The 23,779-nt window shown below is 44.4% G+C and overlaps 1 protein-coding gene across 9 annotated transcripts in view; it reads left to right on the plus strand.

The window, feature by feature from the left end:
- Positions 1-23,779, plus strand: part of RALGPS1 (Ral GEF with PH domain and SH3 binding motif 1) — a 398,334-nt gene that overhangs the window by 332,402 nt on the left and 42,153 nt on the right. For all 9 annotated transcript variants that reach the window (XM_048823454.2, XM_048823456.2, XM_048823452.2 and 6 more), the window contains one exon: positions 2,904-2,971. In XM_048823454.2, the coding sequence (XP_048679411.1) occupies positions 2,904-2,971 (68 nt within the window). The remainder of the gene's footprint in view (positions 1-2,903; positions 2,972-23,779) is intronic.

Consider the following 23,779-nt stretch of genomic DNA (forward strand, 5'->3'; position numbering starts at 1 on the left):
AACCTTTAAATAAAAGACTGAGCAGGATTACAGACTTTTACCTTGGAGACCAAACAACTTCCCTTAAATCCCATTATTTTCTACTGCTAGTTGTGCATTTTGTGGATATACATTTATCTTTCTCTGATTACCCTGGTTTCACTGTAATTCACTGTGTCCTGTCCTGGCCATCATATTAACCTTCTTGTTAATAAAGAAGCATATATCTTGCCTGGATATTTATATTATTGCACTATTTTCTAATGCCTGTATAATTGTGCATTGACCTGGTGTCAGTGTGTTAAGACAGATGCTTTCCATTAAAGATCATTTCTCTGGACACTGGCCCTCACCGTTGCACTGTTTTTTTGCAGCAGAGCAGGAAAGAATTTTGGAATGGAAATGTTGTTGTCTTAGCACTCTAGGAAATCCAGCGTGACACTGGTTGCAATAAGAGCATTCTTGAATTGTGCGTCAGGGATGAAAACCAGCATTTCTGGGATGTAATGTTTGTAGGTAGTGTTGGTGGTATGTTGTCCATTCTGCCTTCTGAGGCACCAGATACATTGTAGAACCAAGTTATGTCAATATGTACGTCCGGAATTACCCTTTGAATATTGATAACAGTGCAACCCATTGCAAACAGGCACAGTATAATCTGTCTCTGGAGTAATGCTGTGGATCATTTGAGGCTGTCTTGTCCGATGTGACAGCACTTTGCTCTGGGTGGGTAGCTGGTGGGGCAGTTGCTCTTCATTATACTCCCCAATCTTGCCATATGCTGAAGAATTAAGACTAGTAATGTTGTTTGTATGAATTTAAATACCCCCAGTAAAATTGCAGCCCTGTTCAAATTCTCCTCTCAAAAACACTGGTGCATAATAGATGATCTGTGGGTGCCAGGATGAGGAGTGTATGTGTTAAACAAGAGGTTGGAGGAGGTAGATGCAACAGAAGAAAGGACACATGAGGAGGAGTGTTGAGATACTGCAGCAATAAATACATTATAACTAAGGCTATGATTTAGTCACGGGTATTTTTAGTAAAAGTCATGGACAGGTCACTGGCAATAAATAAAAATTCATGGCCCCGTGACCTGTCCATGACTTTTACTAAAAATACCCGTGACTAAATCTTGGTTGGGGATGGGGGAGGGGGCACTAATGGAAGGGGGTGTATGGCTGGCCCCGGGGCCGCTCCAGCAGCAGCTGCACGGCTGACTGCGGGGCCATCCAAGCAGCTGGCTGCAGAGCCATTCCAGCAGTGGCAGATGTGACTGTCCCTAGGGCCACCTGAACAGCAGGCCCAGGAGCTAGCTGCATGGGCGGCCCTGAGGTCAGCCACACTTGCCATCACGGAGGTCATGGAAAGTCATGGAATCCCTGACTTCTGCGACCTCCGTGACAGACATGGAGCCTTAACTATAAACCCTCGCAGGCAGGCAGAATGATATGTTACAATTAACATTACATTCTTGTAAATAAATATACTATTAAACATTTATATTTATTCAGTATTATTTTCTTACAAACTTTTTCAAATCCCACAAAATAAGCCTTATTTTCATAAGTACACATAATTAACACATTTATAAAATAAATATTTCCTACCGCACAGTTCTCTGGGATCATGTAGGGACCCCTCCCACAAACATGTAGAAAGGGAAGAGTTCTTTGCCACTATGGTTTTCGTGTCTGCATTTTCAGATTCATATTTCTGCTTTGACAAAAAGTATAAAAGATAATTCACACTGACATTTTAAACATATCTGTGACAGGGCAGACTGGCCCCGCACTGGGAATGAGAGGGTCAACCCTTCCCTGCTGGCAGAGGAAGCCACACCCCTGAGGCTCTGCTGGGCATGTTCCAATAGAGAGTCAAGTATAAAAGCCTGCAGAGCTGCTCAGTCAGGGCTGGCTGCTGAGGAAGGAGGACACCCAGCGGAGGCTCCAGCCCAGGAGCAGTGGCGACTTGTATAGGAGGGAGCTGAGGGGCCAGGAAGTGGGACCAGAGACTGGCAGCTGTGGGAACCCCAGGGAGCCCCAGAGGCTGAGGAACCTGAAGACCCTGATGCCACAGGGATTGCTACATTTGGAGAACTGGTAGGAAGTGACCCAGGAAAGGGAAAGGAGTAGTATCTCCCACCACACTGAGGGCAGCGTGTTGCGGTAGGATTCCCCGTTGACCCGGGGCCGATCATGCCATCAATGACACGGCCCTGGGTTGGAGCCCGGTGAAGATGGGTGCGCTCGGGCTCCCCTACCTGGGGTCTCTAACCTCCCCCCTTTTTTCTGTGACAATATAATTCACCGACCCCTCTCTTATCCCAAAGGAGATAGATGAACTCTGGCTGCTGGGTCGCACTATCCTAAGAGGGGAAGAGGACTTAGAGGGACTCTGGCCCTCAGGTCACACTGCTTTAGGAGCGCACTATAGAGACTCTGGCCACTAGGCCACGGTATCCCACCAGAGGAAGAGAGTTTTGGGAGACTCTGGCCATTGGGCCACACTGCTTTAGGAGCGTACTGTAGGGACTCTGGCCGCTAGGCTGTGCTATCCCACCAGGGGAAGAAGATTTAGAGGGACTCTGGCCATTGGGCCATACAGCCCTGACTACCGGGGAGGTTGTGAAACCGGCGTAGAAGCCGGGAGGTGGGGTTAACCTCCCCCCCACCCCCAGAATCAAAGGGGTTGACGAGGTACAAAACCCACCACAATATCTCTTAGTCTCTTAGGTGGATTTAAAGGGCAGAGGTTAACTTTAGGAATCCTGGACCTGTTTTGTATTGAAGCTAAATAAATAAATATTCTTTCAGATCAAACCAGACTTCCTACTTAAAATAAAATAATTAGTTTCTTCTGTTTACCTTTCTAACTTCAGTGAACGCTTTCACTACTGATGTGTCTAAAATCCTGTTTTCCAGATTATCCTTAAGAATTGAGCCAGGAAGCAGCTCTCCTCGACTGGTCTCCTCCAAGGAAGATCTTGCAGGTATAAAAAGTTGTTGTGAATATTTGAATCTCAACAACATATCAATATTACATCTGTATTTACTTAAATCATTCTCTCTAGTTTATGCATCTGGAGTTTCTAAGCTTGTTATGTCCATATAGGGAATCCAATTCACATCAGCATTCTGCCTAGGGATTCATTGCATTTCAAATGGGAAAATTGCATTTTATTGTAATTAAATAGGTATGCTGAAAGAATTGTCAGAAAATCAATACCTCATTCTGAACTTCAGAGCATTGAGTGATGTAGATGATCCTAAAAATGTAATAGTTGTAGAACTGTCAGTGATGAATTTTTCAGTAGTGAGCACCTGACTTCAGTATATTTGTAATAACAAAAACAAGTGGTCACTTGGTAAAATAAATAGCCAATCAATTTAGAACAAATCACACATCATGTAGTTAGTCTGGAATTCACTGCCATGGGTGGTCAGAATCAGATAGTGTGGCAGCATCTTAGAAATAGCCAGATGATTGTATAACTGCTAATAACAATTGCAGGTGGTGAGCTACGATGCTCATCAGATATCATGCTCCAGTGGTCAAGAAGGAAGTTTTTCCTTTTCATCTGCAGTAGAATGGCAAATCCTATAATCTTTTAAAAAATAAGTAAAATCAAAACCTTTAGAAGTTATTCTTCACTTGAAGAGATTGTAGATGGAGCATGCATTCAGCACTGTTTGGCTAATGGGTTTAGCGATCTCTAATTTCACATGAAACTGGAAAATGAGCATTTCTGAGGTTAGTGGTTGGCAAGCTCCACATTTTTAATAGCCAGTATACAAGCCAAGTAGGTATTTTCCTCTGTACTTTTGAGTAAAAGCACAGAGGTATTCCAGCTCTGTTTCCCTAGAGATAATCCCTGGGGCTGGCCAACACAGGTTGGCAAGGGTGCAGTACTGCTAACCAAGTTTGTCTCCACACCGGCCTTGTCACCACATCATTCCTGCCAGGGACCAACGTGCCCAGTGGTATTACTCTGTGCTTCTTTGTCAGACTTGTTTCCATGGAGCAGTCCCCTAAGAGGTAGATTTCAGAGTAACAGCTGTGTTAGTCTGTATCTGCAAAAAAGTACTCCTTTCCTTTTTTCTAAGAGGTAGAGTATCTCTGACAGCTGAGCATTGATAAAGATTGCTAACTTATAAATAAGCTTCAGAGGAACAGCCGTGTTAGTCTGTATTCGCAAAAAGAAAAGGAGTACTTGTGGCACCTTAGAGACTAACCAATTTATTTGAGCATGAGCTTTCGTGAGCCACAGCTCACTTCATCAGAAGTGAGCTGTGGCTCACGAAAGCTCATGCTCAAATAAATTGGTTAGTCTCTAAGGTGCCACAAGTACTCCTTTTCTTTTTATAAATAAGCATAATTTATCACTGAACACAAATGCTACATAAGGAATAGAGAGAGTATTTGTACATGAAACAGAAATTGGATGGATTCAGTGTTTGTTACAAATGTGCTTTTTCATTTATACTTATCTAGTGAATAGAAATCAGGACTGTATCTCTTTCAGTGTGCTTGATTCAGTGCAGTAAATAATAAATTAAGTTCTCTACACATAGTTCTGTGTAAAGTAGCACTTTGAACTAAGGAAGGGAGCTATATCACCTCGGAAAAGGGTAAAGGAGTGTTGTGATAACTACCCAACACTATCTATTATCTATCTATACAATAGAATTCATAAGAGATTTTGGCTGGAGTCTGTTTCCCCAATATACAGACATGCTTCCCCATTATCTACTAAGACTTGTTCGGAAGCAGACTGAAGATGGTAACCACACAATACAGGCTGTTGTCTCTTTTTGTCTTATGAAAGGATTTGATATAAGTGACTTGGGACAACTTGGATGTTTCATTATTTTATTTCTAAGTGCCCTGTTACCAGTTTGAAGGTAAAGTAACAACCTTCACAGCTACTAGATTCCATGTGGATCTGTGGGATTCAGTGAGAGCCTGGGTACAACACACTGCTTCCCTTGACTTGACTGAATAGACACTGAGGATATTATGACGCATAAAGTCATAGAAATGGAGCCTTGTTTTACCAAAACTAGGCAACATGTTTGATTAAAGGACCACTGTTGAGATTGGTTGGCCCAAAATGCGAACTTGCCTTTTTATTGCTCATATGTTTCCAGAAACTATGTCATTCTGTATGATGAGGGTTTGTGATTTGAGAGTAGTGGTTTGGAAAACAAATTCTTCAAAACCTGCTTGCCTTCATTTGATTAACCATGCAATAAGAAGCTTGTGTGTGCAGCCCAGCCCTCATGGACAATAAATAACTAGTGTGTAACTAAGTGCCCAGGAACAGCCCTATAATAACATATTGGTACATGCATGCAAGTGGGGGTAGGGAGATATGTAACCAGTTTTCAGTTTTGAGCATCTAAGAGCTTTTTCTAAACAGTGAGGGAAAATGCTTTTAAGAAACTAAAGTTTATCTTCCTAACTTGGCAGTGTCCTTTTAAAATATATAAGATTCTTTGTAGATACAATGGTATTTAGTGTTCACTTGGGCTTCATCTTATTAATATAGTGCTAGGATTCCAAATAGATTGTAGGCTTAGATATGTAATCTGGCTTTGTGTTGAAATATTTGGATTATCTTGACAAATGAGTTAATTTTTACTAAGGTAGCCCCAGAAGAAGCTATGTTCAGCTGAAATATAAACATAGAATCATAGAACTGGAAGGGACCTCAAGAAGTCTTCTGATCCAATCCCTTGCATGACTAAGGATTATCTAGACCATCCCTAACAGGTGTTTGTCTAATCTGCTCTTAAAAATCTCCAAAAATGGAGATTCTACAACATCCCTAGGCAATTTATTCCAGTGTTTAGCTACCCTGACAGGAAGTTTTTCCTAATGTCCCACCTAAATCACCCTTGCTGCAGTTTAAAGCATTCCTTCTTGTCCTATACTCAGAGGTTAAGGAGAATTTTCTCCCTCCTCCTTGTAACAACCTTTTATGTATTTGAAAACTGTTACCATTGCCCCCCTCATTCTTCTCCAGACTAAACAAACCCAATTTTTTCGATCTTCCCTCATAGGTCATGTTTTCTAGACCTTTAATCATTGTTGTTGCTCTTCTCTGGACTTTGTCCACATCTTTCCTGAAATGTGGCGCCCAGAACTGGACACAATACTCCAGTTGAGACCTAATCAGCCCGGAGTAGAGCAGAAGAATTACTTCTCGTGTCTTGCTTACAACACTTCTGCTAAGACATCACTGAATGATGTTTGCTTTTTTTTTGTAACAGTGTTACACTGTTGACTCATATTTAGCTTGTGATCCACTGTGACCCCCAGATCCCGTTCTGCAGTACTCCTTCCTATTTTGCATGTGTGGAACCGATTGTTCCTTCTTAAGTGTAGTACTTTGCATTTGTCCTTATTCATCTTGCTTACTTCAGACCAATACTCCTGTTTGTCCAGATCATTTTGAATTTTAATCCTGTCCTCCAAAGGACTTGCAGCCTCTCCCAGCTTGGTATCGTCAGCAAATTTTATAAGTGTACTCTCTATGCCATTATCTAAATTCATTGATGAAGATATTGAATAAAACTTTCACATTTGGGTTCCTAAAGTTAGGCACCTAATAAGTTGTCTGATTTTTCCTATGTGTACTGAGCATCCACAACTCTCACTGAAGTCAATAGATACTGCTCATACTTAGCAGCTCTGAAAATCAAACCAGATTTTTAGGTGATTTTGACCTCCTAGTTTGAAGGTGTTTTCCCATACTCCATTTCCCCAGTACAGTACCCTTGCTAATCACTGTGAAAAATCTGGTAGATTCAGAAAGAATTTCTGCATTGATATTGTAATATCTTAGGGATGATAAATTAGGCATCAGGTTGCAGTGTTGTATGAGGGAAAAAAAAGGACCATGTACTTTTGAACTGTATATACAAAGACACCATATCAGAGCATAAGGAGCCCTTTTCTGCATTATAATGTTTTACTCTGGGGACCTCATTCCCAGAAAGATATTGACAAACTGTCAGAAATTCTTAAGTACAATAAAAATAGTTGCAGAGCTGGAGAAATTAATTTACATGAAGGCATTAATAGCTAAATCCATAAGGAAAGGCAGTTGTGAAAGTACCAGAAGTTGGAACATTTACAACTGAACTGGATAAAAAAATGTGTAAACATAAACTATAAAAGAATCCTGCACTAGCCATGGAATGTGGATGGTATGATCTAATAAGTGACTTTTCTAGATCAGCATTTGCCTCTTAGCCTTGAAACTAGAGCTAAAATAATTCATAATGAATAATTCATCTTCAAGAATTGCCTGCCCGAATCTTCTCCTGTGGGATGTGCATGCAACTTTGTTGTCGAGCCAAAAACTCTAGAAAACAAATAGACATTATGTGAGCTATGTGCATCCTCTCTCATGGGTTTGAATATTTAGACCTGAGATTTTATATTGAGCAATGGCCCCAACCCTCTATCAATCCCTGTTCAAACACTGCAGTTAGCAGCTGGTGAGCAGCAGAACCAACTGGTCTTTAGTCTGCACTTTGCTGCATCCTCTCAATAATTAGTGGAAGTATAGTTGTTAGTTTTTTGTGTATTTTTAGGGCTGTCAAGCATTAAAAAAATTAATTGTGATAAATCACGCAATTAATCGCACTGTTAAACAATAGAATACCATTTAATTAAATATATTTGGATGTCTTCTACATTTTCAAATGTATTGATTTCAGTTATAACACAGAATACAAAGTGTACAGTGCTCACTTTATATTTATTTTTGATTACAAGTATTTGCACTGTAAAAAACAAAAGAAAATAGTATATTTCAATTCACCTGATATAAGTACTGTAGTGCAATCTCTTTTTCATGAAAGTTGAACTTACAAATGTAGAATTATGTACAAAAAATAACTGGATTCAAAAATAAAACAATGTAAAACTTTAGAGCCTACAAGTCCACTCGGTCCTACTTCAGCCAATCACTCAGACAAACAAGTTTGGTTACATTTGCAGGAGATAATGCTACACGCTTCTTCTTTATAACGTCACCTGAAAGTGAGAACAGGCGTTCGCATGGCACTGTTATAATCAGCATCGCAAGATATTTACGTGCCAGATGCGCTAAAGATTCATATGTCCCTTCATGCTTCAACCACCATTCCAGAGGACATACGTCCATGCTATTGACGGGTTCTGTTCGATAACGATCCAAAGCAGAGCTGACCGATGCATGTTCATTTTCATCATCTGAGTCAGCAGAAGGTTGATTTTCTTTTTTGGTGATTCGGGTTCTGTAGTTTCCATGAAGTGGTATTAACTTAATACACACAAATTCTTCAGTTGACCTGGAAATTACAGGGAGTATGGCTCACTAATATATATGCAGAGTTCTACACAGCATGAATGGGAGCTTATGCATAAACATCACAGAGGAAGCAGAGTCTATCACACAGAAAATATTCATTTCATTCCTTGTTCATTCAGAGGAGCATTATGTATACTAGAAGATCAGATTCTCAGGCAGGCAGTCAGTTATGTCTTGAATTCTAGTTTTAAAGAATGAGTGGATGGTAATCAGAATGATGGCACTGGAGTAACGACCTCCAGAAAAATGAGAACATCTGATATGAAAACAATATCCATACCAGCTCCCAAGCGCAATGCTGCTCTCAGCAGAGAAAGTCCTTTGGATAAAGATTCTTCTTTCTTCAGTTCCAGTTGTGACTGGCTGGCTAATGGGATGCAAAGATCTAGGATGCCTCTTGTTTTGTCAGCTTCAATGAACCTGCAGTCTTAGCAGCACCTGCCTGCTTGACCAGCTTTGATTTTTCCCTCAAAAGTCTTTAAATCCATGGTTCCAAGCCTCTGAAAGCTTCAGCATAAGACTTTGGAATAGATACCACCAAGAGAGTATTCACTCTTCCCAAGCTGCTTCATTAACATTGGAGCAAGAGCAGTCCAAAGATGCCAACGAATAAGGTATACGACAGGCACCATGCCCAAGTGGGAACTTTAAAACTAACAAGTGTGGTGAAAAAGCAACACACTTAAAAAAAAAAACTATAATGAAAAAATACTAAGGCTGTCAACTCACGCAATTAACTTAAAAAAATTAACTGTGATTAATCGCACTGTTAAACAATAGAATACCAACTGAAATTTATTAAATAATTATGGATGTTTTTCTACATTTTCAAATATATTGATTTCTATTACAACACAGAATACAAAAGATTAGGGTTGGAGAGACCTTAGGAGGTCATCTAGTCCAACCCCCTGCTCAAAGCAGGACCAACCCCAACTAAATCATCCCAGCCAGGGCTTTGTCACGCTGGGACTTAAAAACCTCTAAGGTCTAAAAGCTGGATAGAGAATAGGAATGCTGCATTTACAGTTTTCTAATTAGGTTATTCACTTTGGAAAATGAGGAGAAATATAAATATTTCTCTGAACCAGACTAAAAATCAGAACATGCAAATTATATTTACTGAAATAGTATCCATCATCTTGAAAGCTGTACTGTTTTAAGCTATCTTGATTTGCCAGCTTTGTCTGTTCTTACCCAATAGTTGATGAGAGGAAGCAGACCTGATCTGATAAGTAGTTTCAAATTCAGAATGACATTTATTATGATCAAAACCTAGACCACTGAGTGACTATGATGGGATATACAAACCCCACATTGGGCAACATGGGGTTAAGGGATTATTTTGGGCTCAGCCAGCCCTGCCCTGTCACACCTGCAGCAAATGCTCCATCTGCTGGAGGAATTAAAAGGCAGGGAATTAGCTCATTTGGGTGGCAGAGCTGGAGGTGAGAAGACTCACAGCTCCAGCAGTGCAGAGCAGAAGGAAGCCTAAGACTCTGACACAGCTGCCCAAAGGAGCCCTCCCAGAGGCAAGGAAGGACCCACCCCAGAGACCACCAGAGAGGGAAGTATCCTGTGGACCTTGGACATTGGTAACGTAAGAACGGCCATACTGGGTCAGACCAGAGGTGCATCTAGCCTAGTATCCTGTCTTCCGACAGTGGCCAGTGCCAGGTGCCCCAGAAGGAATGAACAGAACAGGTAATCATCAAGTGATCCATCCTCTGTCGCCCATTTCCAGCTTCTGGCAAACAGAGGCTAGGGACACCATCCCTGCCCATTCTGGCTAATAGCCATTGATGGACCTAGCCTCCATGAAATTATCTAGTTCTTTTTTTAACCCTTTTATAGTCTTGGCCTTCACAACACCCTCTGGCAAGGAGATCCACAGGTTGACTCTGCCTTGTGTTTAAAAAAAACCTTCCTTTTGTTTGTTTTAAACCTGCTGCCTGTTAAGTTCATTTGGTGACCTCTAGTTCTTGTGTTATGTGAAGGACTAAATAACACTTCCTTATTTACTTTCTTCACACCAGTCATGATTTTATAGACCTCTATCATATCCCCCCTTAGTCGTCTCTTTTCCAAGCTGAAAAGTCCAAGTCTTATTAATCTCTCCTCATATGGCAGCCATTCCATACCCCTAATAATTTTTGTTGCCCTTTTCTGAACCTTTTCCAATTCCAATATATCTTTTTTGAGATGGGGCAACCACATCTGCATGCAGTATTCAAGACGTGGGTGTACCATGGATTTATATAAAGCCAATATGATATTTTCTGTCTTATCTATCCCTTTCTTAATGACTCCCAACATTCTATTCCCTTTTTTGACTGCTGCTGCACATTGAGTAGATGTTTTCAGAGAACTATCCACAATGACTCCAAGATCTCTTTCTTGAGTAGTAACAGCTAATTTAGACCCCATCATTTTATATGTATAGTTGGGATTATGTTTTCCAATGTGCATTTCTTTGCATCTATCAACATTGAATTTCATCTTCCATTTTGTTGCCCAGTAACCCAGTTTCGTGAAATCCTTTCGTAGCTCTTCACAGTCTGCTTGGGACTTAACTATCTTGAGTAGTTTTGTATCATCTGCAACTTTTGCCATCTCACTGTTTACCTCTTTTTCCAGAATATGAATAATCCCTCTTATTGTGGTTTGGATTTTCCCCACTAGGGGAAAGCAATGGACTAAGATGACCCCAACGGGTGGGGGGGTACGAGAGGAAGAGGCCCAGGGAGGACAGCCTGAAGGAGCCTTGGTTGCCAGACAACTGGTAGTCCCAAGTGTCCTGAGTCAGAGCACAGTGGAATGGGAGGGCCCGGGCTCCCCTCCTCACAATCCCATTGCGGCCGTGACCACTAGGCCTCACTATCCAACCAGACCCCAAGTGAGGACTGTTACAGTGACCGAGAGAGAGAGAAATTGATAGATGTATTCTAGATTAGACTTTGCATCCAGAAAGTGGTTTATATCATCCTTTTTTATAACTCAACGAAAGCCATTTAAATAAGCTGTTAATGATATACATGAAATACTGCTGCAGCCATGCAAGTCGGAGCAAAATGAACTTTTCTATTTAATTATTTTTACAAGTGTGCAAGGAGTGATGAATTGGTACACGGGTGTCTACCAAATGCCAGAGCCCATCAGATTTCAGCTCTTTCTCTTCACTTCCTTTGTGCCATAAAAATCTTGTGAGTTTAGCTAAGGTGATTTATGCCTTCATTCTGCCAAAGGAGAACACTTCTGTGGTATAAGTGTAACCCACACACTTTCGGGGTATGGTGTTCTGTCCCATCTAGTGGCACCAAGACCGCTTAGAGAGATTGAGTCAGCTCTACAGTCATAGCTAACAGCCATATCGCTTTTAGCGCATGCAGTAGAGGCTCCTGCACTAAGCTCCAGAGGTCCCAGGTTCGATCTCGCCCGCCGAGGACCGGGGTCTGTTGGCATTACATAAGCAGTAAAAAGCATTCAGTTTCCTGTTACATTCAGCCCCTAAAACAAGACAGAAATTCTGGTTACAAAACAGATCATAGAATCATAGAATATCAGGGTTGGAAGGGACCTCAGGAGGTCATCTAGTCCAACCCCCTGCTCAAAGCAGGACCAATCCCCAATTAAATCATCCCAGCCAGGGCTTTGTCAAGCCTGACCTTAAACACTTCTAAGGAAGGAGATTCTACCACCTCCCTAGGTAACGCATTCCAGTGTTTCACCACCCTCCTAGTGAAAAAGTTTTTCCTAATATCCAACCTAAACCTCCCCCACTGCAACTTGAGACCATTATTCCTCATTCTGTCATCTGCCCACCACTGAAACCAGTCTAGATCCATCCTCTTTGGAACCCCCTTTCAGGAAGTTGAAAGCAGCCATCAAATCCCCCCTCATTCTTCTCTTCTGCAGACTAAACAATCCCAGTTCCCTCAGCCTCTCCTCATAAGTCATGTGTTCCAGACCCCTAATCATTTTTGTTGCCCTCCGCTGGACACTTTCCAATGTTTTCACATCCTTCTTGTAGTTTGGGGCCCAAAACTGGACACAGTACTCCAGATGAGGCCTCACCAATGTCGAATAGAGGGGAACGATCACGTCCCTCGATCTGCTCGCTATGCCCCTACTTATACATCCCAAAATGCCATTGGCCTTCTTGGCAACAAGGGCACACTGCTGACTCATATCCAGCTTCTCGTCCACTGTCACCCCTAGGTCCTTTTCCGCAGAACTGCTGCCTAGCCATTCGGTCCCTAGTCTGTAGCTGTGCATTGGGTTCTTCCGTCCTAAGTGCAGGACCCTGCACTTATCCTTATTGAACCTCATCATATTTCTTTTGGCCCAATCCTCCAATTTGTCTAGGTCCCTCTGTATCCTATCCCTACCCTCCAGTGTATCTACCACTCCTCCCAGTTTAGTATCATCCGCAAATTTGCTGAGAGTGCAATCCACACCATCCTCCAGGTCATTTATGAAGATATTGAACAAAACTGGCCCCAGGTCCGACCCCTGGGGCACTCCACTTGACACCGGCTGCCAACTAGACATGGAGCCATTGATCACTACCCGTTGAGCCCGACAATCTAGCCAACTTTCTACCCACCTTATAGTGCATTCATCCAGCCCATACTTCTTTAACTTGCTGACAAGAATACTGTGGGAGACCGTGTCAAAAGCTTTGCTAAAGTCAAGAAACAATACATCCACTGCTTTCCCTTCATCCACAGAACCAGTAATCTCATCATAGAAGGCGATTAGATTAGTCAGGCATGACGTTCCCTTGGTGAATCCATGCTGACTGTTCCTGATCACTTTCCTCTCATGTAAGTGCTTCAGGATTGATTCTTTGAGGACCTGCTCCATGATTTTTCCGGGGACTGAGGTGAGGCTGACTGGTCTGTAGTTCCCAGGATCCTCCTTCTTCCCTTTTTTAAAGATTGGCAGGACATTAGCCTTTTTCCAGTCATCCGGGACTTCCCCCATTCGCCACGAGTTTTCAAAGATAATGGCCAGTGGCTCTGCAATCACAGCCGCCAATTCCTTTAGCACTCTCGGATGCAACTCGTCCGGCTCCATGGACTTGTGCACGTCCAGCTTTTCTAAATAGTCCCTAACCACCTCTTTCTCCACAGAGGGCTGGCCATCTATTCCCCATGTTGTGATGCCCAGCGCAGCAGTCTGGGAGCTGACCTTGTTAGTGAAGACAGAGGCAAAAAAAGCATTGAGTATATTAGCTTTTTCCACATCTTCTGTCACTAGGTTGCCTCCCTCATTCATTAAGGGGCCCACACTTTCCTTGGCTTTCTTCTTGTTGCCAACATACCTGAAGAAACCTTCTTGTTACTCTTGACATCTCTCGCTAGCTGCAGCTCCAGGTGCGATTTGGCCCTCCTGATTTCATTCCTACATGCCCAAGCAATATTTTTATACTCTTCCCTGGTCATATGTCTAACCTTCCACTTCTTGTAAGCTTCTTTTTTATGTTTAAGATCTGCTAGGATTTCACCGTTAAGCCAAGCTGGTCGCCTGCCATATTTACTATTCTTTCGACACATCGGGATGGTTTGTCCCTGTAACCTCAACAGGGATTCCTTGAAATACAGCCAGCTCTCCTGGACTCCTTTCCCCTTCATGTTAGTCCTCCAGGGGATCATACCCATCCGTACCCTGAGGGAGTCGAAGTCTGCTTTCCTGAAGTCCAGGGTTTATATACCTCTGCTTACCTTTCTTCCCTGTGTCAGGAAAAAAAAGAGCTTTCTGTTTAGGAGGTTGGTAGGGGAGGGAGCAGTGCAGCAGTTGCCACAACAAAAGTCTAAATCCAGTTGCTATTTACGTATGCAGATTCCACATTCATCAGCAAATTCTAATCTTATTGCATTGGGAATTGCCTTCAGAAATGCAGGTCCTTACCACTTTTGCTAATTCAGAATCTGCATAAGCTGTTAAAAACAAGTTTATTCTCTTTTCTGGACTCTGTTAGGGTTCTGATCATCTCACCCTCTAATAGACAATCTCTCCAGTAGAGGCAATGGTGCACAGACACACAAGTTAATGAATTTCATGGAGAAAATTTTGAGAAAAATGATCTCACACACAACAGTCAGTCACTCTTCTAAAGCATTTCTCAGGTTTTTTTTAATGTTAACCTTCCCCCCCCTCCGCCCCCAATACCTAATCGCCATTCAAAATTCTCTGCTAATGATGACCTGTGTGATATCAGTTTTATAAGCCGTGGTATGTTTTTAAATTATTCTTTATGTGTGATCTTTTGTCGATGGATTAGAAGTCTGTATTTCAAGCTAAAAAAATATAGCTAAGTTTCCCCTTGAATAGATTAAAAACATAAAATGTACTAAACATCAGTCGTGAATTTTGACCATACAGAGTTAAAAACAGTCCAGTCTGTGACTGTATTTTCCAATACTTTCATTTTGGGGTATTTTGGTCTGAATACCCACAGTTATCAATGTCAATTAATATAGGGTTAGATTCTTCTCTCAGTTTGACCATTATAAATCAGGAGTAAGACCATTGCAGTCAGTGGAGTTTAAATAGTGAAAACTGGTGTAAAAGTAGAATCAGACACATGGTAACTTAAGGCCCAGCTCCACAAAGGGCTGAGGACATTGTAATGCCATTTAAATTAATGTGATTTCTGGGCCATTAGTGTCTCCCATGAGATACTAGACACATCATAGTTGAGCTGCTTCAGTATTAAAGGTAATAAAACTTAAGTTCACAGCTCTCTAGCCAAACTCTGAGTGTGACATACTGTATTTCTCTCTTATGAGCTGCCTTGTGTTACCAAATATAATATCGTGGTAATGATTAGTCACTTCAAAATCCAGTAAGGGGTGGGTGTCTGTCCTCAGGTCCTTGACTTTAGTTGCCTGGCTTGAAGATGGAAATAGGGTTTCCTTTCCAGTGCTTCTCCTCCTTCAGCACATAGAATCATAGAATATCAGGGTTGGAAGGGACCTCAGGAGGTCATCTAGTCCAACCCCCTGCTCAAAGCAGGACCAACCCCAACTAAATCATCCCAGCCAGGGCTTTGTCAAGCCTGACCTTAAAAACTTCCAAGGAAGGAGAATCCACCACCTCCCTAAGTAACCTATTCCAGTGCTTCACCACCCTCGTAGTGAAAAAGTTTTTCCTAATATCCAACCTAAACCTCCCGCACTGCAACTTGAGACCATTACTCCTCGTTCTGTCATCTGCCCACCACTGAGAACAGTCTAGATCCATCCTCTTTGGAACCCCCTTTCAGGTAGTTGAAAGCAACTATCAAATCCCCCCTCATTCTTCTCTTCCGCAGACTAAACACTCCCAGTTCCCTCAGCCTCTCCTCATAAGCCATGTGTTCCAGTCCCCTAATCATTTTTGTTGCCCTCCGCTGGACTCTCTCCAATTTTTCCACATACTACTTGTAGTGTGGGGCCCAAAACTGGACACAGTACTCCAGATGAGGCCTCACCAATGTCGAATAGAGGGGAATGATCACGTCCCTCTGTCTGCTGGCAATGCCCCTACTTATACATCCCAAAATGCCATTGGCCTTCTTGGGAACAATGACACAATGTTGTCTCATATCCAGCTTCTCATCCACTGTAACCCCAAGGTCCTTTTCTGCAGAACTGCTGTCTAGCCATTCGGTCCCTAGTCTGTAGCGGTGCATGGGATTCTTCTGTCCTAAGTTCAGGACTCTGCACTTATCCTTGTTGAACCTCATCAGATTTCTTTTGGCCCAATCCTCTAATTTGTCTAGGTCCCTCTGTATCCTATCCCTACCCTCCAGCGTATCTACCACTCCTTCCAGTTTAGTGTCATCTGCAAACTTGCTGAGGGTGCAATCTACACCATCCTCCAGATCATTGATGAAGATATTGAACAAAACCGGCCCTTCTCCTCCTTCCCCTCTCCCTCCCACAAAGTATACTAAAGATCATTGCATGGAGACATAGTTTTTCTTAGTGAAGTATCCTCTGTCTGTGTAAGACTCAGTGAAACAGTTTCATTTGTTAGTATTTCTGTTTGCAAAATATTGGAGAAAACCAGCTGTCCATTTTCCACCTGGATTGCCAACCAGTTTTCTAGTAAATCAAAACAGGAGGCAGACATTTGATTGAAATGAATGTCTCACAACGGTATTTTTTGTTTTAGTGGTAATCTCATTACATTGCCTCATTTATGTATAATTGTAGATAGTGCTTTTATAGGAAAATTGCATCCCCTCATATATAGAAGTTTGTTATAAATAGTTTTAGAACATGGGACTTTACCAGAAGTTTAATCCTGTGTTTTTCAGGGACTCTTCTGATTCACACAACTTGATTGAGACTGTTTTTAAGTCCCTTAGATCTGCTATAAAAACAGGACATTAATGATGCACAGAAAACGTTAATTGTTCACATTTCCCAATTGAATGCCTTAGCTGAAAAATGGCATCTGTGTTCCTGCAGTGTTGGGTAAGAGATGGCCCACATTACATCCAGCGGACAGATTGTTTTGGAAGATAGAGCTAAGTATTTTTTTCCCCAGAGCAAAACAGAATATTTGACATAATATGTAGCAGATATGTTTAGAGTTCCCAGTGTCTGACATTCTTTAGAATTAGAACATCACTAAATGCGATGTTCAGTACAGATAGCTACATGTGTTTTTCTAGTGGATCTCAGTGTCACTCTGAAAAGTAGCTAATCAGAACATAGAAAGTTTGTTTTTTACAAAAGCTTTGTCTATTTTGTCTTTTTAAAAAGTGTTCAAATACTGAAAGAGTAATACTCATGTTCAAAAAATAGATGCTAACAGTAGGGACCTGATCTGTATTTTATATGATGTTGAATGGATCCATGCGAGAGTTTCCCAAGCATTGGAATGTGAGCTCCCAAAGCGGAATCTGGATATTTTTAACAACCCCGTCATTCAAGGGTCAACATTTTACATCTCCCCTTTAGACTGCATTGGTGGTGAGAGTCTGGTGAGCAGGTTCTTCAGAGGCAGTGTTGAAGTAGAGCAGTCGTCAGGGCTCAGTTATAGATAAGATCTGTTATTTCTTGTGTTTCCACTGTGCTTTAGAATGGAGAAATCCATCACTGTTGAGGCCCCATAATACTTACTGCCAAAGGAGTAAATAGGCTAAATTCTTACCTCAATATAGATCCATAGGAACTCTGCAGAAATCAGGGTTCTTCTTCGAGTGCTTGCTCATGTTGATTCCATTCTAGGTGTGTGAGCGCCCACGTGTGAGGTCGTTGGAGATTTTTGCCTTAGTGGTATCCATAGGGCCAGCTGTGGCGCCCCCCCTGAGTGCCACACTCATGCATCAGTATATCAGGTGCTGCTGGCCCTATGCCCTCTCAGTTCCTTTTTACCGCCCGTGGTGGTTAGTCGGAGCACCTTTCCTTGCATAGCAAGGGCTTGCGGTTTTGTCTTTTCTGACGTAGAGCCTTAGGGCCTTGTAAATAGTTTGTTTATAGTAGTTAGTGTTAAGTGGCGGGTCTCTGCGTGGACTGTAACAGGCCCAGGGCTGGCCTTACCATGAGGCAAACTGAGGCGGCTGCCTCAGGTGTCAGACTGTGGCGGGGCGGGGGGGGGGGGGAGGGCACGCCACTACCAAGAGTGTAGAAAATTGTGTCTGCTGCTGGTACATATGTATTCTCTCTGCTCTAGATGCACAGAGATGGTGGAGTGCTGTGCGGGAGGAAGGAGGGCACAAGAGACATAACAGGCAGGCAGGAGAAAAGGTGAGAGGGAATAACAGAAAGCAGCAGGAGCTGCAGGGAGAGAGGAGGAGGAGCCTCTTATGTACCTCTCTAGCACCCCCCAGGAGCCTGGACTGATTAACACCAGCTTCTCAGGGAGATTCCTGTTTCCTGCTGCTTCCCTGAACCCACTTGAGGAGAACAGGCAGTCAACTGGAGTAGTAGGAGCCAGTTAAGCCCTTAAGACGCTGATATCTTCCCTCACTCGGGCCCTGCTACCAGCCTGCTTATTTGTCCCCTTCAATTGAGTGCTGGGAGCCACTATAGCTGTCACAGAATAGCAGTCATGAGTGAAAGAAAAAAACGCCCCTTTGGGGCAGCATTCAGAAAAAAGAAAGAAAGCAAAGGAAGCTTTTCTATCTAAGCAGGAAGGAGCTCTCCTGAGATACATAGACACAAATGTTCACGGTGAGCCTTCCGGCCTCAGTGAGGATGTGAGTGGTGAGGAGATGCCTGATCTTCCAGTTAGTCAGAGTGCAGATGACCTGGCAGCTACTGCAGCATCCATATCTGGATGTAACCATGCACATTCCTGAAGAAAAGTGTAGATCAGAGAAGAGTGTGGTGGAGGTGCAAGAAACAGCTTTCTGCTGAGTTTAGTTCCTTCAGTCTAGATGATCCAGGACTGTGGACCCACTTTAGCAGTAGCCTGAGGGACTTCCTTGTACTGCATGGGCCACAGCAAGGGAAGACAATGAAGACAATTCCCCGAAGACAATTCCCCAAAGACAATAAAAATAGAAGTTTCCATCCAACACATTACTGGCATGAAATCCCAAGTGGTGACAAAGTGGAGAGGCCATAGCTTATGTACTCAAAAACCCAGAATGCTGCATGCTGTTTTTGTTGCAAACTCTTCCAGTCTAATGTTCCAGCCACACTGGGTTCTACAGAAACAAAGGACTGGAAAAATCTGGCTAGAAATCTGACATGCCATGAGAAGGCAGCAACTCACCAGAGAGCATTCCATAGGTGGAAAGAGTTTGAGATGAGACTAAGGTTAAAGGCCACCATGGATGATCAGCATCAAGAGAAGAGTGCATCAGAGTCTCTTTACTGGCAAAATGTTCTGAAAAGGCTCGTTGTCATTGTGAGAATGCTTGCTACCCAAAACCTAGCACTGCGTGGCACTTCGGATCAGCTGTATGTGCCAAACATCAGAAACTTCCTTAAAATTATGGAGCTGATGGATGAGTTTGATGCTGTACTCCAGGAGCATCGAAGAAGAGTCACCACCCAAGAAATGTACATACACACTACCTTGGAAAAACAATTCAAAATGAGATCATACAGTTACTGGCAACAAAAGTCAAACAGAAGATTGTGGCAGATCTGAAGTCAGCAAGATATTACTCTCAAAAAGAAAAGGAGTACTTGTGGCACCTTAGAGACTAACCAATTTATTTGAGCATAAATTTATGCATCCGATGAAGTAAGCTGTAGCTCACGAAAGCTTATGCTCAAATAAATTGGTTAGTCTCTAAGGTGCCACAAGTACTCATTTTTCTTTTTGCGAATACAGACTAACACGGCTGCTACTCTGAAAGATATTACTCTGTTATTCTGGACTGCACACCTGACATCAGCCATATGGAACAAATGACTTTAATGGTGCATTTTGTAACAACAACAGAACCTAGTGAAAATGTCCCTGCAATAGTGACTGTCATTTGAGCTCCCCGCCTCAGGTGCCAAAATGTTGTGGGCTGGCCCTGAACAGGCCTATGCCTGTAAATGACCCCCACAGCAGCTGCCTCAAGTGCTTGGGGGAATCACATGTGAAGGACAAGTGTCATTTTTGTGAACATTTTTGACCCAGGACTCAGAAAGAGTGGGATATTGACTTGCGGGCTTTCCTCATGGAGGCTTTCCTTTGTTTGGCTTCCAGGCCGTCCCACCAACACTCACCTAGTACCTCAGCCTCGGTGTGCAGCGCACCCCCAGCACCAGGCTCTGCCCAGCACCGCTCCCCATCGCCAGTGCCCAAAAAGTAAACAAAGAAGCACAGCTCCCTGGCACTGAGCAAGAAGGGCCATGGAACATGGGGTAAAGGACCCAGTTCGGGCCACCCTGCCACTCCGGAGCCACATGGACGTGCCTTCCCAGTCAGGGCCCTTAGCCCCTTAAAGGATCCACCACCGACTCCCGGGAGTGGTAGGGAATCCAAACCCCTGACGGTACCGAGAGAGCAGAGGCCTCCGTCCACGCCGCCGGCACTGCACGTGCCACAGGAAACTGCAACAGCTCCCCACGAGAGCAAGCGAGCTGCTAAGACCCCGTAGGGAGCAGTGGAGCACCTCTGATCCCCTGAGACAAGGCAGTGCTCTCCTCCACCCTGAAGATCTCCGGAGTCGGAGACCAGATCCTCTGAGGCTCGCCCTCGTTCACCGCATTGCGATCCCCACCATTTCTACGTGGATGACCTAAGGGGAGGCGCCAGTCTCTGTATTGCCGGTACCATTCACCCTCCCCGCAGGTTGTCCTCTCAGTGCAGCTTTCAGTCACCTGCCTCATGGGAGCACTCCCCATCCTGATTCTGGTCCCCCCAGCCCTGGCACCGGTCCCCTCGGTACTGGCACCGATCCTCTCACTCCAGGCACCAGTCTCCAGTGGCAGTGGCTCCACCATGGTCACTGAAAGGGGATTTCTCCGGAACGGAAAGGCAGTTCAGCCCCTCGCCCAGACTCCATCGGCCCAATTAGTCTCCCAAGGCCGCATCAAGATCGATGACACTTCCTTGGCAGCACAGCCAGTGACCAGCACAGTGGCCTGATTGGCGTCATGCTTGGAGGTAGGGGTAGGGGAGACCACACCCACCTTTAAACCTCCCTCCCCCATGCACCTCCTCCGGTGATACAGTCGTCATCTTCATCCCTGGATGAGATGGTTACGGGACCCTCAAGAGCCAGCCCACCTGACAACTTTAAAGAACACCAGGCCCTGCTTCGATGAGTGGCTGAGAACTTGGGCCTAGAGGTGGAGGAGATGGCCAAGTAGGTGGAGACCTTGTTCAGTGTCCTCTCAGCCTCTATCCCAGCCCATGTTTCACTACAAGTGCATGACAGGGTCCTCAAAATTGCCAAGACCCTCTGGAAAACCTTGTCTTCCATCCTTCCCGCCTCCAAAAGGACCTAAAAGAAGTACTTTGTCCCAGCCAAAGGGTTCGAGTACCTTTATACCCACCCACCTCCGGACTTGCTGGTTGTCTCTGCGGCCAACAAAAAAGACAAGTGAGGCACACCAGCTCAACTCCCCAAAATAAAGAGGCGAAAAGATTGGACCTTTTTGGGAGATAAATTTATTCCACTGCCAGCCTACAATTCCAGATGGCGAACCATCAGGCCCTTTTGGGCAGGTACAATTTTAATTCATGATTCTCCCTCCATAAGTTCAAGGAGTCCCTCCTGCAGGTTTTGGCCCAAGAATTTGGCACCCTGGTGGAGGAAGGCACCGCAGCGGCTAGATGCTTCCTTCAGGTGGCATGGGACTCAGCGGCTAAGGTGGTTGCAGCGGCGGTGATTATGAGACGCATCTCCTGGCTTCAGACCACTGGCCTTTTCCAAGAGATGCAGATCTCGATCCATTCCTCCCATTCAAGATCCAGATCTCCCATTCAATGGGAATGGTCTCTTCTCCAAACAAATGGATATGAGGTTGCATGGGTTGAAGGACACTCGGGACACCCTTCACTCGCTGGGCATGCATATGCTGCAGTCTGTACAGAAGCATTTCCGGCTGCCCCCGCCACCAAGGCCTTGGCAGCCTCGTCAGGGGTCTGCTAGGAGAAGGGACAGACACACAAGTTTTAGTCGTCACCGCCCTTCCTCCTCCCACTCACCCATGCAGCCTGGCCTGGCGAAGCATCCCGGGGGCCAGAAGTGCTCATTTTGAAGGTGCACCTGAAAGCAATGCCCCAGTCAATTCCCTGTCCTTTCCTCAACTGTCTTCATCCCTACCACTCGGTCTGGTTGCGGGTCACTTCGGACTGCTGGGTGCTGGACATAGTATCTCGGGGCTATATCCTGCAATTTTCGACCGCCCCTCCCTCCCTCCCCCGCTCTTTCCTGTTCCTCTTCAGGAACCCTTCTCATGATCAACTCCTCATTCAAGAGGTCGAGAACCTCCAGAACCTAGGGGCAGTGGAGGAGATCCCTCAGAACATGAAAGGAAAAGGGTTCTATTCCCACTACTCCCTAATTCTGAAAGGGGGCCTCAGACCCATCCTGGACCTGTGTTGCTTCAACAAGTCTCTCCAAAAAGTTGAAGTTTCGCATGGTCTCCCTGGCCTTTGTCATCCCCTCCCTGGATCCAGGAGACTAGTACACCACCCTCAACTTAAAGCACACTTATTTCATATTTGTATATTCCCAGGTCACAGACACATCCTCCATTTCATAGTGGGCAGGCACCATTTTTAATTCACAGTGCTGCCCTTTGGCCTCTCATTGGCCAGGGTGTATGCCATTCATCTGATAGCCATGCAACTGCCTGGAACCAGGAAAGTCGTGGCGGATCACCTCAGCAGGACTTACTTCTCTCACCATGAGTGGTCACTCCATCCAGAGATGGTCGGCATAATCTTCCAGAGGTGGGGGACTCCCCAGGTGGACCTGTTTGCATCCAGGCAGAACAGAAAGTGCCACGTGTTTTGTTTGATCTGGGGAATGGACAAGGGCTCCCTGTTAGATGCCTTTCTCATTCCATGGTCAGGGGGACTGATGTATGCCTTCCTGCCAGTGCTGCTGATTCACAGAGTCCTTGTGAAGATCAGGCAAGATAGGGCAAAAGTTATCCTAATAGCCCCTTCGTGGCCTCTTTTGCACTGGTTCGGCACATTGCCGAGCCTTTCGGTAGCCACCCCGCTGCAGCTGCCCCTCTGGCCGGATCACAGAGCCATGGCAGCCTTTTGCATCCCAACCTGGCAGTGCTGCATTTGATGGCTTGGCTACTGCATGGCTAAGCACAGACAAATGGGCATGCTCGGCCCTTGTCCAGAAGGTCTTGCTGGGTAGCAGGAAACCCTCCACCAGAGTGACTTACCTGGCTAAACGGAAAAGATTCATGTGCTGGGCCATGCTTCAGGAGATCCTGGATTACCTGCTGCACCTCAAACTCCAAGGTTTGTCCCTGTCATCGATCAAGGTCCACCTGGTCACTATATGGGCTTTCCATCCTCCATTCCAAGGCAGGTCAATCTTTGCTCACAACATGATGGCACAGTTTTTGAAAAGTCTGGAGCATCTCTACCCACATGTCCAGGAAACTGTCCCTCCTGGGATCTGAATCTCGTGTTGTTGACGTTCATGGGGGGTCTCCATTTGAGTCTCTGGCTTTCTGCTCTCTCCTATTTCTAGCCTGGAAAGTTTCATTCCCGGTTGCGATTATGTCAGCCTGCAGGGTGTCTGCGATCAGGGCGCTTATTTCGGAGCCGCCCTATACAGTCTTCTACAAGGATAAGTTCCTTCTGCGACCGCACCCATCATTTCTGCCCAAGGTCATTTCCCAGTTTCATATTAGCCAGGATATATACTTGTCCATCTTCTTTCCAAAGCCTCATGCATCAGATGAGGAGTGCAGGCTACACATCTTGGATGTCAGGAGGGTGCTGGCATTCTATATAGATAGAACAAGGCCGTTCCATAAGCCAACGCAGTTGTGTGTAGTGGTGGCA

This window comes from Caretta caretta, chromosome 16, assembly GCF_965140235.1.
Source record: "Caretta caretta isolate rCarCar2 chromosome 16, rCarCar1.hap1, whole genome shotgun sequence".
Lineage (NCBI taxonomy): Eukaryota > Metazoa > Chordata > Testudines > Cheloniidae > Caretta > Caretta caretta.